This window comes from Onychostruthus taczanowskii, unplaced genomic scaffold (assembly GCF_017590055.1).
Source record: "Onychostruthus taczanowskii isolate IOZ18803 unplaced genomic scaffold, ASM1759005v1 scaffold340, whole genome shotgun sequence".
Taxonomy (NCBI): Eukaryota; Metazoa; Chordata; class Aves; order Passeriformes; family Passeridae; genus Onychostruthus; species Onychostruthus taczanowskii.
In genome coordinates, this window is record NW_024500795.1 from 28,731 (window position 1) to 45,057 (window position 16,327).

Genomic DNA, 16,327 nt, shown 5'->3' on the forward strand with positions numbered 1-16,327 from the left:
GATCCATTCCCCCCGCCCCCCCCCAATTCCCCCCGGATTTCCTGGAATTCCTCCAATCCCGGCCTTTTCCAGCCCTTTTTGCCCAAAATCCCAAAATTCCCGCCCCGTTTTCCGGCTGCTCCGCTGGCTTGGCGCTCACTAACCCCCAACGCTGCTGCTGCCTGTCCTGTGCGCCCCAAAATCCCCGGAATTCACCCCAAAATCCCAAAATTCACCCCAAAAACCCCAAAATTCACCCCAAAAATCCCAGAATTCACCCCAAAACCCCTGGAATTCACCCCCAAATCCTTAAAATTGATCTCAAATCTTGGAATTCACCCCAAAACCCCCAGAATTCATCTCCAAATCCCTGGAATTCACCCCAAAATCCTAAAATTCACCCCAAAAACCCCAGGAATTCACCCCAAAGTCTCTAAAATTCACCCCAAAAATCCTTGGAATTCATCCCAAATCTGAGAATTCGCCCCAAAACTCTCAGAATTTGCCTCAAACCCCTCAAAATTGGCCCCGAATCTGAGAATTGATCCCAGAATTTGTGGAATTCACCCCAAAATTCCAGAATTGGCCCCAAAACCCTCAAAGTTCACCCCAAAATCCCGGGAATTTGCCCGAAAACCCCCAAAATTCACCACAAATCTGAGAATTGGCCCCAAACCCCCTGGAATTCGCCTCAAAACCCCCAGAATTTGCCCCAAATCCCCCAGAACTGGCTTGAAATCTGAGAATTCACCCCAAAATCCCCAAAATTCACCCTAAATCTGAGAATTCACCTCAAATTTTGCCCCAAATCCTCTGGAATTGGCCCCAAAACCCTCAGAATTCACCCCGAAACCCCCGGAATTTGCCCCAAAAACGCCTCAAAAATGGGATTTGGGGTGGAATTGGGGTCCTGGGGCGTTCCAGGGTTGGTTTTTTCCAGGGATTTTCTGCTCCTGGAGCCGCTCTGGGAATGCCCAGCTGGATCCTGCCTCAGTTTCCCCGTTTCCTGCCTTCCCAAATTGCCCTAAAAATCAAATTTGGGATCTGGGAGGAGCTCAGGACCCTCCCCAAATTTTTTTCCTGGAATATTCCACTCCTGGATCCGCCCCCGAAATGAATTCCCGCTTTCCCCAGCTCCGCCCTCCCTAAATCCCACCCCCCAAAAAAAAGCAAAATTTGGGGTTTTGGGGGGTTTCCCGAGGCGGGAATTCCCGGATTTTTCCCGCTTCTGCCGCCTTCCTCCCGCACTAACCGAGCTCTTCCTCTGCTTCTGTTGCAGCCGAAACTCCCGGGAGCGTCCCCGGGGGATCCGCCGACCCCCATCCCCTCCCAAATGTCCCAAATGTCCCAAATCTCATCCCAAATTCCATCCCAGATCCCCTCCCGCCCCCCCTCGCAGCCGCAGCCGCTCTCCCGCCCCCCGTCCCAACCCCGGCCGCCCTCGGAGCCTTTCCCGGGCTCCTTCCCGGAGCCCCCCGAGCATTCCCAACATTCCCAGCATTCCCAGCATTCCCAGCCCTCCCAGCCCAACCAGTCCAACCAGTTCCCGCTGCCGCTGGGGGGGCTCAAGGCCGCGACCCCCGCGCTGCTGCCCCCGGAGCATCCCCGGAGCTTCGCGCTGATCCCGGGGCCCTTCCCGGCCCCGCCCAAGGGCGGCGCCGAGCGCTTCCAGCAGGTAAAAACCGGGAATGCCCCAAAAAAATCCCGGGAATTCCCAAAAATCCCAAATGTCCTGAGCGCTTCCAGCAGGTAAAAACCGGGAATGCCCCAAAAAAATCCCGGGAATTCCCAAAAATCCCAAATGTCCTGAGCGCTTCCAGCAGGTAAAAACCGGGAATGCCCCAAAAAAATCCCGGGAATTCCCAAAAATCCCAAATGTCCTGAGCGCTTCCAGCAGGTAAAAACCGGGAATGCCCCCAAAAAAAATCCCGGGAATTCCCAAAAATCCCGGTGAAATTCCTGGGAATTCCCAAAAATCCCGGAGGAATTCCCGGGAATTCCTCCGGGATTTTTGGGAATTCCTGGGATTTTTTTGGGGCATTCCCGGCATTTACCTGCTGGAAGCGCTCTGGTCATTTGGGATTTTTGGGAATTCCTGGGATTTTTTTGGGGCATTCCCGGCATTTACCTGCTGGAAGCGCTCTGGTCATTTGGGATTTTTGGGAATTCCTGGGATTTTTTTGGGGCATTCCCGGCATTTACCTGCTGGAAGCGCTCTGGTCATTTGGGATTTTTGGGAATTCCCGGAATGGACCCAAAAATCCCAAATGTGCTGAGCGCTTCCAGCAGGTAAAAACCGGGAATGCCCCAAAAAAGATCCTGGGAATTCCCAAAAATCCCAAATGTCCTGAGCGCTTCCAGCAGGTAAAAACCGGGAATGCCCCAAAAAAATCCCGGGAATTCCCAAAAATCCCAAATGTCCTGAGCGCTTCCAGCAGGTAAACACCGGGAATTCCCCAAAAAAATCCCGGGAATTCCCAAAAATCCCAAATGTCCTGAGCGCTTCCAGCAGGTAAAAACCGGGAATGCCCCAAAAAAATCCCGGGAATTCCCAAAAATCCCAGTGAAATTCCTGGGAATGCCCAAAAATCCCGGAGGAATTCCCGGGAATTCCCAAAAATCCCAAATGTCCTGAGCGCTTCCAGCAGGTAAATGCCGGGAATTCCCCCCAAAAAATCCCGGGAATTCCCAAAAATCCCAGTGAATTCCTGGGAATTCCCAAAAATCCCAAATGTCCTGAGCGCTTCCAGGAGGTAAAAACCGGGAATGCCCAAAAGTCCCGGAGGAATTCCCGGGAATTCCCAAAAATCCTGGAGAAATTCCAGGGAATTCCCAAAAATCCCAAATGTCCTGAGCGCTTCCAGCAGGTAAATCCCGAGAATTCCCAAAAATTCCAAAAATCCCAGTGGAAATCTTGAGAAATCCCAAAAATCCCCAAACATCAGATCTGGATCCCCCTGGATTTGGGATCTTTGGGTGATTTCAGGGATTGGATTTGGGATTTCAGGGATTGGATCCCCCTGGATTTGGGATCTTTGGGGGTTTTTGGGTCCGTTCTGAGGAGATTTGGGATTTTTGGGACCGTTCCTGACGGGATTTGGGATCTTTGGGTCCGTTCCTTACGGGATTCGGGATTTTTGGGTCCGTTCCTGACGGGATTTGGGATCTTTGGGTCCGTTCCTTACGGGATTCGGGATTTTTGGGTCCGTTCCTGACGGGATTTGGGATCTTTGGGTCCGTTCCTTACGGGATTCGGGATTTTTGGGTCCGTTCCTGACGGGATTTGGGATCTTTGGGTCCGTTCCTTACGGGATTCGGGATTTTTGGGTCCGTTCCTGACGGGATTTGGGATCTTTGGGTCCGTTCCTTACGGGATTCGGGATTTTTGGGTCCGTTCCTGACGGGATTTGGGATCTTTGGGTCCGTTCCTTACGGGATTCGGGATTTTTGGGTCCGTTCCTGACGGGATTTGGGATCTTTGGGTCCGTTCCTTACGGGATTCGGGATTTTTGGGTCCGTTCCTGACGGGATTTGGGATCTTTGGGTCCGTTCCTTACGGGATTCGGGATTTTTGGGTCCGTTCCTGACGGGATTTGGGATCTTTGGGTCCGTTCCTTACGGGATTCGGGATTTTTGGGTCCGTTCCTGACGGGATTTGGGATCTTTGGGTCCGTTCCTTACGGGATTCGGGATTTTTGGGTCCGTTCCTGACGGGATTTGGGATCTTTGGGTCCGTTCCTTACGGGATTCGGGATTTTTGGGTCCGTTCCTGACGGGATTTGGGATCTTTGGGTCCGTTCCTTACGGGATTCGGGATTTTTGGGTCCGTTCCTGACGGGATTTGGGATCTTTGGGTCCGTTCCTTACGGGATTCGGGATTTTTGGGTCCGTTCCTGACGGGATTTGGGATCTTTGGGTCCGTTCCTTACGGGATTCGGGATTTTTGGGTCCGTTCCTGACGGGATTTGGGATCTTTGGGTCCGTTCCTTACGGGATTCGGGATTTTTGGGTCCGTTCCTGACGGGATTTGGGATCTTTGGGTCCGTTCCTTACGGGATTCGGGATTTTTGGGTCCGTTCCTGACGGGATTTGGGATCTTTGGGTCCGTTCCTTACGGGATTCGGGATTTTTGGGTCCGTTCCTGACGGGATTTGGGATCTTTGGGTCCGTTCCTTACGGGATTCGGGATTTTTGGGTCCGTTCCTGACGGGATTTGGGATCTTTGGGTCCGTTCCTTACGGGATTCGGGATTTTTGGGTCCGTTCCTGACGGGATTTGGGATCTTTGGGTCCGTTCCTTACGGGATTCGGGATTTTTGGGTCCGTTCCTGACGGGATTTGGGATCTTTGGGTCCGTTCCTTACGGGATTCGGGATTTTTGGGTCCGTTCCTGACGGGATTTGGGATCTTTGGGTCCGTTCCTTACGGGATTCGGGATTTTTGGGTCCGTTCCTGACGGGATTTGGGATCTTTGGGTCCGTTCCTTACGGGATTCGGGATTTTTGGGTCCGTTCCTGACGGGATTTGGGATCTTTGGGTCCGTTCCTTACGGGATTCGGGATTTTTGGGTCCGTTCCTGACGGGATTTGGGATCTTTGGGTCCGTTCCTTACGGGATTCGGGATTTTTGGGTCCGTTCCTGACGGGATTTGGGATCTTTGGGTCCGTTCCTTACGGGATTCGGGATTTTTGGGTCCGTTCCTGACGGGATTTGGGATCTTTGGGTCCGTTCCTTACGGGATTCGGGATTTTTGGGTCCGTTCCTTACGCGATTTGGGGTTTTGGGTCAGTTCCTTATAAGATTTGGTGGTTTTTGGTCCGTTCCTGACGGAATTTGGTGTTTTTGGGTCCATTCCTGATGGGATTTGGTGTTTTGGGGCCGTTCTGAGGGGATTTGGGATTTTTGGGTCCATTCCTTACGGGATTTGGGATTTTTGGGTCCAGTTCCTGATGCGATTTGGTGTTTTGGTGCCATTCCTTACAGGATTTAGGGTTTTTGGGTCCATTCCTTACAGGATTGGGTGTTTTGGGTCCGTTCCTCACGGGATTTGGGGTTTTTGGGTCCATTCCTTACGGGATTTGGGATTTTTGGGTCCGTTCCTGACAGGATTTGGGATTTTTGGGTCCGTTCCTGACAGGATTTGGGGTTTTTGGGTCCGTTCCTCACGGGATTTGGGGTTTTTGGGTCCATTCCTTACGGGATTTGGGATTTTTGGGTCCGTTCCTCACGGGATTTGGGATTTTTGGGTCCCTTCCTCACAGGATTTGGTGTTTTTGGGTCCGTTCCTTACGGAATTTGGGATTTTTGGGTCCATTCCTGACAGGATTTGGTGTTTTGGGTCCGTTCCTGACGGGATTTGCTTTTCCAGGTGCCCCAGGGGCTGCTCCTGCAGCCGAAGCCGCCCCCGTCCAGCCCGGCCCCGTTCCCGGCTCCGGCCGCTCCCGTCCTGGTTCCGGCGGCTCCGGGAACGCCCGGCCCGGCCCTGGGGGGCTCCGGCGCCTCAGGTGGGTCCGGAACCCCGAAATCCCAGGGACCCCGAAATCCCAGTGTCCCGAAATCCCAGGGACCCCGAAATCCCAGTGTCCCAAAATCCCAGAAACCCTGAAATCCCAGGGACCCCGAAATCCCAGTGTCCCAAAATCCCAGGGACCCCCACATCCCAGTGTCCCAGAATCCCAGAGACCCTGAAATCCCAGAATCCCAAAATCCCAGGGACCCCCACGTCCCAGTGTCCCAGAATCCCAGAGACCCTGAAATCCCAGAATCCCAAAATCCCAGAATCCCAAACTCCCAGAATCCCAAAATCCCAGGGATCCCCACGTCCCAGAGTCCCAAAATCCCAGAGCCCCCACATCCCAGTGTCCCAGAATCCCAGAGACCCTGAAATCCCAGAATCCCAAAATCCCAGGGACCCCCACCTCCCAGTGTCCCAAAATCCCAGAGCCCCCACATCCCAGTGTCCCAGAATCCCCCATCCCAGTGTCCCCAGATCCCAGTATCCCACCCCCACCTTTGGGAACTCCCAGTGTTCCCAGTTTCCTGGTGCCGTTCCCAGTGCCATTCCCACATTCCCAGTCCCATTCCCAGTCCCATTCCCGGGTCCCATTCCCATTTCCCAGTTGCATTCTGGGTGGAATTCCCGATTTCCCGATGCCATTCCTGGTTTCCTGTGCCCCATTCCCAGTCCCATTCCCGTTTCCATTCCCGGTCCCATTCCCGGTCCCATTCCCTCATTCCTGGTCCCATTCCCAGTGCTATTCCCACATTCCCGGTCCCATTCCCGGTCCCATTCCCTCATTCCCGGTGCCATTCCCGCTGCCATTCCCGGTCCCATTCCCGGTGCCATTCCCACATTCCCAGTATCATTCCCTCATTCCCAGTGCCATTCCCGGTCCCATTCCCGGTGCCATTCCCGGTGCCATTCCTGTGCCATTCCCAGTCCCATTCCCGGTGCCATTCTCTCATTCCCGGTCCCATTCCCACATTCCCGGTGCCATTCCCGGTGCCATTCCCACATTCCCGGTCCCATTCCCACATTCCCGGTGCCATTCCCACATTCCCGGTGCCATTCCCGATGCCATTCCCGGTGCCATTCCCGGTGCCATTCCCTCATTCCCGGTCCCATTCCCATCCCCAGTCCCATTCCCGGTGCCGTTCCCAGTGCCATTCCCAGTTCCCGGTCCCATTCCCATTCCCGGTCCCATTCCCGGTCCCATTCCCGGTCCCATTCCCACATTCCCGGTCCCATTCCCATGCCATTCCTGTGCCATTCCTGTGCCATTCCCTCATTCCCGGTCCCATCCCCAGTCCCATTCCCGGTCCCATTCCCGGTCCCATTCCCGGTCCCATTCCCGGTCCCATTCCCGGTCCCATTCCCGGTCCCATTCCCGGTCCCATTCCCACATTCCCGGTCCCATTCCCATGCCATTCCTGTGCCATTCCTGTGCCATTCCCTCATTCCCGGTCCCATCCCCAGTCCCATTCCCGGTCCCATTCCCGGTCCCATTCCCGGTCCCATTCCCGGTCCCATTCCCGGTCCCATTCCCGGTCCCATTCCCGGTCCCATTCCCACATTCCCGGTCCCATTCCCATGCCATTCCTGTGCCATTCCTGTGCCATTCCCTCATTCCCGGTCCCATCCCCAGTCCCATTCCCGGTCCCATTCCCGGTCCCATTCCCGGTCCCATTCCCGGTCCCATTCCCGGTCCCATTCCCGGTCCCATTCCCGGTCCCATTCCCACATTCCCGGTCCCATTCCCATGCCATTCCTGTGCCATTCCTGTGCCATTCCCTCATTCCCGGTCCCATCCCCAGTCCCATTCCCGGTCCCATTCCCGGTCCCATTCCCGGTCCCATTCCCGGTCCCATTCCCGGTCCCATTCCCGGTCCCATTCCCGGTCCCATTCCCACATTCCCGGTCCCATTCCCATGCCATTCCTGTGCCATTCCTGTGCCATTCCCTCATTCCCGGTCCCATCCCCAGTCCCATTCCCGGTCCCATTCCCGGTCCCATTCCCGGTCCCATTCCCGGTCCCATTCCCGGTCCCATTCCCGGTCCCATTCCCGGTCCCATTCCCACATTCCCGGTCCCATTCCCATGCCATTCCTGTGCCATTCCTGTGCCATTCCCTCATTCCCGGTCCCATCCCCAGTCCCATTCCCGGTCCCATTCCCGGTCCCATTCCCGGTCCCATTCCCGGTCCCATTCCCGGTCCCATTCCCGGTCCCATTCCCGGTCCCATTCCCACATTCCCGGTCCCATTCCCATGCCATTCCTGTGCCATTCCTGTGCCATTCCCTCATTCCCGGTCCCATCCCCAGTCCCATTCCCGGTCCCATTCCCGGTCCCATTCCCGGTCCCATTCCCGGTCCCATTCCCGGTCCCATTCCCGGTCCCATTCCCGGTCCCATTCCCACATTCCCGGTCCCATTCCCATGCCATTCCTGTGCCATTCCTGTGCCATTCCCTCATTCCCGGTCCCATCCCCAGTCCCATTCCCGGTCCCATTCCCGGTCCCATTCCCGGTCCCATTCCCGGTCCCATTCCCGGTCCCATTCCCGGTCCCATTCCCGGTCCCATTCCCACATTCCCGGTCCCATTCCCATGCCATTCCTGTGCCATTCCTGTGCCATTCCCTCATTCCCGGTCCCATCCCCAGTCCCATTCCCGGTCCCATTCCCGGTCCCATTCCCACATTCCCGGTCCCATTCCCATGCCATTCCTGTGCCATTCCTGTGCCATTCCCTCATTCCCGGTCCCATCCCCAGTCCCATTCCCGGTCCCATTCCCGGTCCCATTCCCGGTCCCATGCCCAGTCTCATTCCCACATTCCCAGTCCCATTCCCACATTCCCAGTCCCATTCCCAGTCCCATTCCCAGTCCCATTCCCCCATTCCCGGTGCCATTCCCAGATTCCCGGTGCCATTCCCAGTTCCCCGGTCCCATTCCCTAATTCCCAGTCCCATTCATTTATTCACCATTTATTCACCATTTATTCACCATTTATTCACCATTTATTCACCATTTATTCACCATTTATTCACCATTTATTCACCATTTATTCCCTAATTTATTTAAAATTTATTCATCATTTATTCAGCGTTTATTCAGCATTTATTCAACGTTTATTCACAATTTATTCAACGTTTATTCCCCAATTTATTCACAATTTATTCACAATTTATTCACTGCTTATTCCTCATTTATTTCCCAATTTATTAACAATTTATTCGCAATTTATTAATAATTTATTCACAATTTATTCATCATTTATTCACTGCTTATTCCTCATTTATTTCCCAATTTATTCACAATTTATTCGCAATTTATTAATAATTTATTCACAATTTATTCATCATTTATTCACTGTGTATTCCCCATTTATTCCCCAATTTATTCACTGTTTATTCACCATTTATTCATCATTTATTCCCAATTTATTCACAATTTATTCACAATTTATTAATCATTTATTCACAACTTATTTCCCATTTATTCCCCAATTTATTCAGAATTTATTCATCATTTATTCACTATTTGTTCACCATTTATTCACAATTTATTCACCAATTATTCCCCAATTTATTCACAATTTATTAGTCATTTATTCGCTATTTATTCACCATTTATTCTCCAGCTTATTACGCAATTTGTTCACTATTTATTCACAATTTGTTTATGATTTATTCACAGTTTAATTTCCCATTTATTCCCCAATTTATTCACTGTTTATTCACCATTTATTCATCATTTATTCACAATTTATTCACAATTTATTAGTCATTTATTCACAACTTATTTCCCATTTATTCCCCAATTTATTCACAACTTATTTCCCATTTATTCCCCAATTTATTCAGAACTTACTCACAATTTATTCATAATTTATTCACCATTTATTCACCATTGATTCCCCAATTTATTCACAATTTATTCCCCCATTTATTCCCCATTTATTCTCCATTTATTCCCCAATTTATTCCCAATTTATTCCCCATTTATTTCCCAATTTATTCCCCATTTATTCCCCATTTGTTTCCCACTTACTCAAAATTTTTTCCCCATTTATTCCCAATTTATTCCCCATTTATTCCTTGGATTTTCTCTTTTTTTCCCAATTTCTGCCCTTTTTTTCCCAAGCTTTTCCATTTAATTCCAGGTTTTTCCCACTTTAATTCCATTTTTCCCCTTTAATTTCATTTTTCCCCCTTAATTCCAGTTTTCCCCTGGGTTTCCCCACAGGAATTTTCTGGGGTTTTCCCAATTTTTTCCCATTTCCCCAATTCTTTCCTGTTTTTCCCATTTTTTCCCTTTTTTTTCCCAATTCTTTCCCTTTTTCCTCTAATTTTTTCCCAATTTTTTCCTGATTTCTTCCCAATTCTTTCCCAATTTTTTCCCATTTTCCCAATTTTTTCCCATTTTTCTCAATTCTTTCCCCTTTTTCTCCAATTTTTCCCATTTTTTTCCCATTTTCCCAATTTTTTCCCCATTTTTCTCAATTCTTTCCCCTTTTTCTCCAATTTTTCCCATTTTTTTCCCATTTTCCCAATTTTTTCCCCATTTTTCTCAATTCTTTCCCCTTTTTCTCCAATTTTTCCCATTTTTTTCCCATTTTCCCAATTTTTTCCCCATTTTTCTCAATTCTTTCCCCTTTTTCTCCAATTTTTCCCATTTTTTTCCCATTTTGCCCAATTTTTCTCCAATTTTTTCCCAATTTCTCCCAATTTTTTCCCAATTTTTCCCGATTTTTCCCGTTTTTCCGCAGGCGAAGCCGGCCGGGCTCAAGGGCCCCCCCCAACCCTCGGGGGGTGGGAAGGGTCCCCAGGCCCCGCCCACGGTGAGTCCCAAAATCCCCAAAATTCACCCCAAAATCTGGGAATTGACCCAAAATCTGGGAATTGACCCAAAATCCTGGAAATTCCCCCCAAAATTCCCAGAGTTCCCCCCAAGAATCCTGAGAAATCTCAAAATCCCCGGAATTTGCCCCAAAATCCTGGAGTTCACTCAAAATCTGGGACTTGATCCCAAAATCCTGGGAATTCGCCCCAAAATCCTGGGAATTGTCCCCAGAATCCTGAAATTATTGGGAATTTGAAATTCTTGGGAATTGTCCCAAAATCCTGAGATTTTGCCCCAAATTCTTGGGAATTGACCCCAAAATCCCAGGAATTCTCTCCAAAATCCACAGAATTGCCCAAAATCCCAGGAATTCTCCCCAAATTCTGTGAATTCACCCAAACTCCTGAGAAACAACCCCAAAAAATCACGGAATTGCCCCCAAAATGCTGGGAATTGACCCCAAAACCCTAGGAATTCTCCCCAAATCTGGGAATTGCCCAAAATCCTGGGAATTCTCCCCAAACGTGGGAATTGCCCAAAACCCCGGGAATTCTCCCTAAATTTTTGGGAACTGACCCCAAAAGCCTGGGAATTCTCCCCAAATTCTTGGGAATTCACCCCAAAATCCCGGGAATTCTCCCCGAACGTGGGAATTGCCCAAAACCCCAGGAATTCTCCCCAAATTCTTGGGAATTGCCCAAAATCCTGGGAATTCTCCCCAAATTCCTGGGAATTGCCCAAAATCCTGGGAATTCTCCCCAAATTCCTGGGAATTGCCCAAAATCCCGGGAATTCTCCCCAAAGCCGCGCTCTCTCCGCAGCTGGAGGCGAAGCTGAAGAAGGCGCCGGTGCTGCAGCCCAGTAAGGAGGCCTGGTGAGAACTGGGAATACTGGGAATGGTGGGAATGGTAACTGGGAATACTGGGAATAACGACTGGGAATGACAACTGGGAATGGTGGGAATGGCAACTGGGAATACTGGGAATGATAACTGGGAATGGTGGGAATAACGGGAATGGCAACTGGGAATGGCTGGGAATGATGGGAATGGCAGCTGGAAATGACAACTGGGAATACTGGGAATGGTAACTGGGAGTGGTGGGAATGGTGGGAATGATAACTGGGAATGGCAACTGGGAATGACAACTGGGAATGGCTGGGAATGAGTGGGGGGACTGGGAATGGCTGGGAACGCCGGGAATTCCCGCCGGGGTGGGGAGTTCTGTCCCTTACCCCCCCAAATCCGAGGATTTCTGTCCCTAACCCCCCCAAAAATGAGGATTTCTGTCCAAAATGCCCCCAAATCCGTGGATTTCCGTCCCTAACCCCCCACCCCGTGGATTTCTGTCCCTAACCCCCCCCAAATCCAAGGATTTCTGTCCCTAACCCCCCCCCAAATCCGAGGATTTCTGTCCCTAACCCCCCAAATCCGAGGATTTCTGTCCCTAACCCCCCACCCGTGGATTTCCGTCGGCCGTTGCCCAAACCCGCGGTTTTTTGCCCCGTTTTCAGCCTCCTGGAGCAGCTGCACAAGCACCAGGGCGCCGTGCTGCACCCCGAGCTGCGCAGCCCCTTCCGCTCGCTGGGGGACGCGCTGCGCCGCCTGCTGCCCTACCACGTCTACCAGGGGGTGCTGCCCGGCGAGCCCGAGTGCCAGCGCGGTGAGGGCATGTCGCGATAGTCGCGATAGTCGCGATAGCCGGGAATGTTGCGATAGTCGGGATATCAATTAATTTTCCTTTATCCGCATTAATGCCCCATCAATTCCCCGTTAATCCCCCTTCAATTTCCCATCAATCTCTTATCAATCCGCCATTAATTCCCTATCAATTCCCCATTAATTTCCCATCAATCCCCCACCAATCCCCCATTCCCCATTAATCCCCTATTAATTCCCTATTAATCCCCCCCAATCCCCCATTAACAATCCCCATTAATCCCCCCATTAAGAATCCCCATTAACAACCCCCATTAACCCCCGTTAACCCCCCCCACCCCCGAGGGACCCCCGGGGGACCCCCGGGACCCCCGAGTCCCGGGGACCCCCCTGAGCCCCCCGTGCCCCCGCAGCGCGCCAGCCCCTCGGCCGAGATGGTGATGATCGACCGCATCTTCATCCAGGAGGAGAAAACGGCGCTGGCGCTGGACCGGCAGCTGGCCCGGGACCGGCCCGGTGGGAACCCGGGATCGGGGCTGGGAATGGGGCTGGGAATGGGGCCGGGATCCCGGGAACGGGGCGGGAATGGGGCTGGGAAACCCGGGAGCGGGGCTGGGAACGGGTCTGGGAAGCCCGGGAATGGGGCGGGATCCATGGGAATAGGGGCGAGGCGCTGGACCGGCAGCTGGCCCGGGACCGGCCCGGTGGGAACCCGGGAACGGGGCGGGAACGGGGGTGGGAATAGGGCTGGGAAACCCGGGAATGGGGCTGGGAACGGGGCGGGAATCCCGGGAATGGGGCGGGAATCCCGGGAACGGGGTTGGGATCCCGGGAACGGGGCTGGCGCTCGACCGGCAGCTGGCCCGGGACCGGCCCGGTGGGAACCCGGGATCGGGGCTGGGAATGGGGCTGGGAAACCTGGGAATGGGGCTGGGATCCCGGGAATGGGGCGGGAACCCCGGGAACGGGGCCGCCCCTCCCCCCGCGCCCCCCAAACTGCTGATCAAGCACGGGGGGGGCTCCCCCAGCGTCACCTGGCTGGGGGAAGCCCGGGATTCCCCCCGGGACCCCTCGCAAAGGGGGGACCCCCAGAGAGGGGAGGAGGAGGCGCTGCCCTCGCGGAGCCGCCCCCCGATGATGAAGACGTACGAGGCGCGGAGCCGCATCGGCCTCAAGCTGAAGATCAAGCAGGAGGCCGGGCTGAGCAAGGTGATCCACAACACGGCGCTGGATCCGCCCGGGATCCCGGGCACCGGGACCCACCCGGGCCCGGCGCAGCTCAACGGATCCCTGGAGAAGAAAACGCCGCTCCCGGCTCACCCCGGCGCCGCCGCCGCCGCCGCCGCCGCTCCCTGCTTGGGGCCGCTGAGGAAAACCTACCGGGAGATCAACCGGGAGATCAGCCGGGAGACGAACCGGGAGACGAACCGGGAGACGCACCGGGAGCTCCCCGAGCACCACCGGGAGCCGCCGCGCTCGGAGCGCCGCCCGGTGATCACGGCGCTGCGCCGGGATCCGGGATCCGCCGGCCGCGGCCGGCCCGGGAAAGGCCCCCCGGAGGAGCCGTCGGACGGGGAGGATGAGGAGGAGGAGGACGAGGAGGACGAGGAGGAGGAGGAGGAGGAGGAGGAGGAGGAAGGCTGCGGGACGTGGGGCGGGAAGCGGCGGCGGGCGGAGGCCGAGGTGGACAAGGCGTCGTTCAGCAGCGACAGCCCCCAGGACGATTCGCTGAGCGAGCACCTGCAGAGCGCCATCGACAGCATCCTCAACCTGCAGCAGCCCCGGGGGGCGCCGGCAGCCGCCCCGGCACCGCCGGCACCGGCACCGGCACCGGCACCGGCACCGGGAGCCGCCGCCCCGCCCTTCCCGGGACCCCCCCGGCGCGGCCCCGAGCCCCTCGTGCCCCCCCCCAGCCACAACGGCGGCCTCGGCGCCGCGCGGACGTGCACCAGATGACGGCGGGGGGACGGCGGACACCGGGATCGGGACACCGGGAACGGGATCTGACCGGGATCGGGATACCGGGATCGGGACACCGGGAACGGGATCTGACCGGGAACGGGACACCAGGAACGGGACACCGGGAACGGGATCTGACCGGGATCAGGATACCGGGAACGGGATACCGGGAACGGGATCTGACCAGGAACGGGATACCGGGAACAGGATCTGACCGGGATCAGGATACCAGGAACGGGACACCGGGATCGGGACACCGGGAACGGGATCTGACCGGGAACGGGATACCTGGAACGGGATACCGGGAACGGGACACCGGGAACGGGATCTGACCGGGATCAGGATACCGGGATCGGGAGCTGACCGGGAACGGGATACCGGGAGCTGACCAGGAATGGGATACCGGGATCTGACCGGGAACGGGACACCGGGAACGGAATGGAATAGGACACCGGGATGGGATCGGGACACCGGGATCGGGACACCGGGAACGGGACACCGGGAACGGGATCTGACCGGGATCGGGATACCGGGAACGGGATCTGACCGGGATCAGGATACCAGGAACGGGACACCGGGATCGGGACACCGGGATCGGGACACCGGGAACGGGAGCTGACCAGGATCAGGATACCGGGAACGGGATCTGACCGGGATCGGGAGCTGACCGGGAACGGGATACCGGGAGCTGACCAGGAATGGGATACCGGGAGCTGACCGGGACACCGGGATCTGACCGGGAACGGGACACCGGGAACGGAATGGAATAGGACACCGGGATCTGACCGGGACGCCGGGATCAGAACGGGACACCAGGAACGGGATCGGACCAGGAACAGGACACCAGGAACAGGATACCGGGATCCGTAATAGAGCGGGATACCGGGATCTGACCGGGAGAGCCAGATCAGACCGGGACACCGGGATCCAAGCGGGATACCGGGAACGGACTGGGACCGGGACACCGGGAAACCGGGAACGGGATTGAGATCCAGCCGGGACACCGGGAACGGAGCGGGATCGGCAATGGACCGGGATTGGGAACGGGATCGGGAGCAGAGCGGGATCCCGGGAACGGAACGGGATCGGGAGCAGACCAGGAACAGGACCGGGAACGGGAATGGGAACGGGAATGGGAACGGGAATGGGGTCGGGGTCAGGATCAGACCGGGAACGGGAACGGGATCGGGATTGGGAACGGGAGTGGGATCGGAAATAGGAACGGACCAGGAACGGGATTTGGGGTCAGGAACGGACCGGGAATGGGATCGGGATCGGGAATGGGATCAGACCGGGATTGGGATTGGGATCGGGAACTGGGGAGAGCAGCGGGAATTTGGGAATGCGGGATCGGCCCCGGGATGGGAAACCCCAAATCCATCAAGATTGGGATGGGAAAAAAACCCCGAATCCATGGGGAATGGGAGGGGGGAAAGACCAGGAACAGGACCGGGAACGGGAATGGGAACGGGAATGGGAACGGGAATGGGGTCGGGGTCAGGATCAGACCGGGAACGGGAACGGGATCGGGATTGGGAACGGGAGTGGGATCGGAAATAGGAACGGACCAGGAACGGGATTTGGGGTCAGGAACGGACCGGGAATGGGATCGGGATCGGGAATGGGATCAGACCGGGATTGGGATTGGGATCGGGAACTGGGGAGAGCAGCGGGAATTTGGGAATGCGGGATCGGCCCCGGGATGGGAAACCCCAAATCCATCAAGATTGGGATGGGAAAAAAACCCCGAATCCATGGGGAATGGGAGGGGGGAAACCCCAAATCCATCGGGATGGGAATTGGGAAAACCCCAAATCCATCGGGATTGGGATGGGGAAAAGCCCAAATCCATCAGGATCGGGATGGGAATGGGAGTGAGAAACCCCAAATCCATCGGGATAGGAATGGGAAACCCCAAATCCAATGGGAATGGGAAAACCCCAAATCTGATTTCCTGGGACCCAGAATTTGGGATCGGGATGGGAGTGAGAAAACCCCAAATCCATTTGGAATGGGAAACCCCAAATCCATCGGGATTGGAAATTGGAAAAACCCCAAATCCATCGGGATAGTAATGGGAATGGAAAACCCCGAATCCATCGGGATTGGGATCAGGACTGGGATTGGGAAAACCCCAAATCCATCGGGTTCGGGATTGGGAAAAAACCCCAAATCCATCGGGATTGGGATGGGGTGGGAATGGGAAAACCCCAAATCCATCAGGATCGGGATGGGATTGGGAATGGGAAAACCCCAAATCCATCGGGATTGGGAATTGGGAAAAAACCCCAAATCCATCGGGATTGGGATGGGGTGGGAATGGGAAAACCCCAAATCCATCAGGATCGGGATGGGATTGGGAATGGGAAAACCCCAAATCCATCGGGATTGGGA

At 54.8% G+C, this 16,327-nt stretch overlaps 1 protein-coding gene across 1 annotated transcript in view; it reads left to right on the plus strand.

The window, feature by feature from the left end:
* BICRA (BRD4 interacting chromatin remodeling complex associated protein) overlaps positions 1 to 14,404 on the plus strand; it is a 28,566-nt gene extending 14,162 nt beyond the window's left edge. The window contains exons 5-10 of the mRNA XM_041411129.1: positions 1,487 to 1,654; positions 10,244 to 10,315; positions 11,139 to 11,191; positions 11,830 to 11,997; positions 12,351 to 12,490; positions 12,720 to 14,404. Of these exons, the coding sequence (XP_041267063.1) occupies positions 1,487 to 1,654; positions 10,244 to 10,315; positions 11,139 to 11,191; positions 11,830 to 11,997; positions 12,351 to 12,490; positions 12,720 to 13,930 (1,812 nt within the window). The 3' untranslated portion in view covers positions 13,931 to 14,404. The remainder of the gene's footprint in view (positions 1 to 1,486; positions 1,655 to 10,243; positions 10,316 to 11,138; positions 11,192 to 11,829; positions 11,998 to 12,350; positions 12,491 to 12,719) is intronic.
* Positions 14,405 to 16,327: the final 1,923 nt, after the last annotated feature.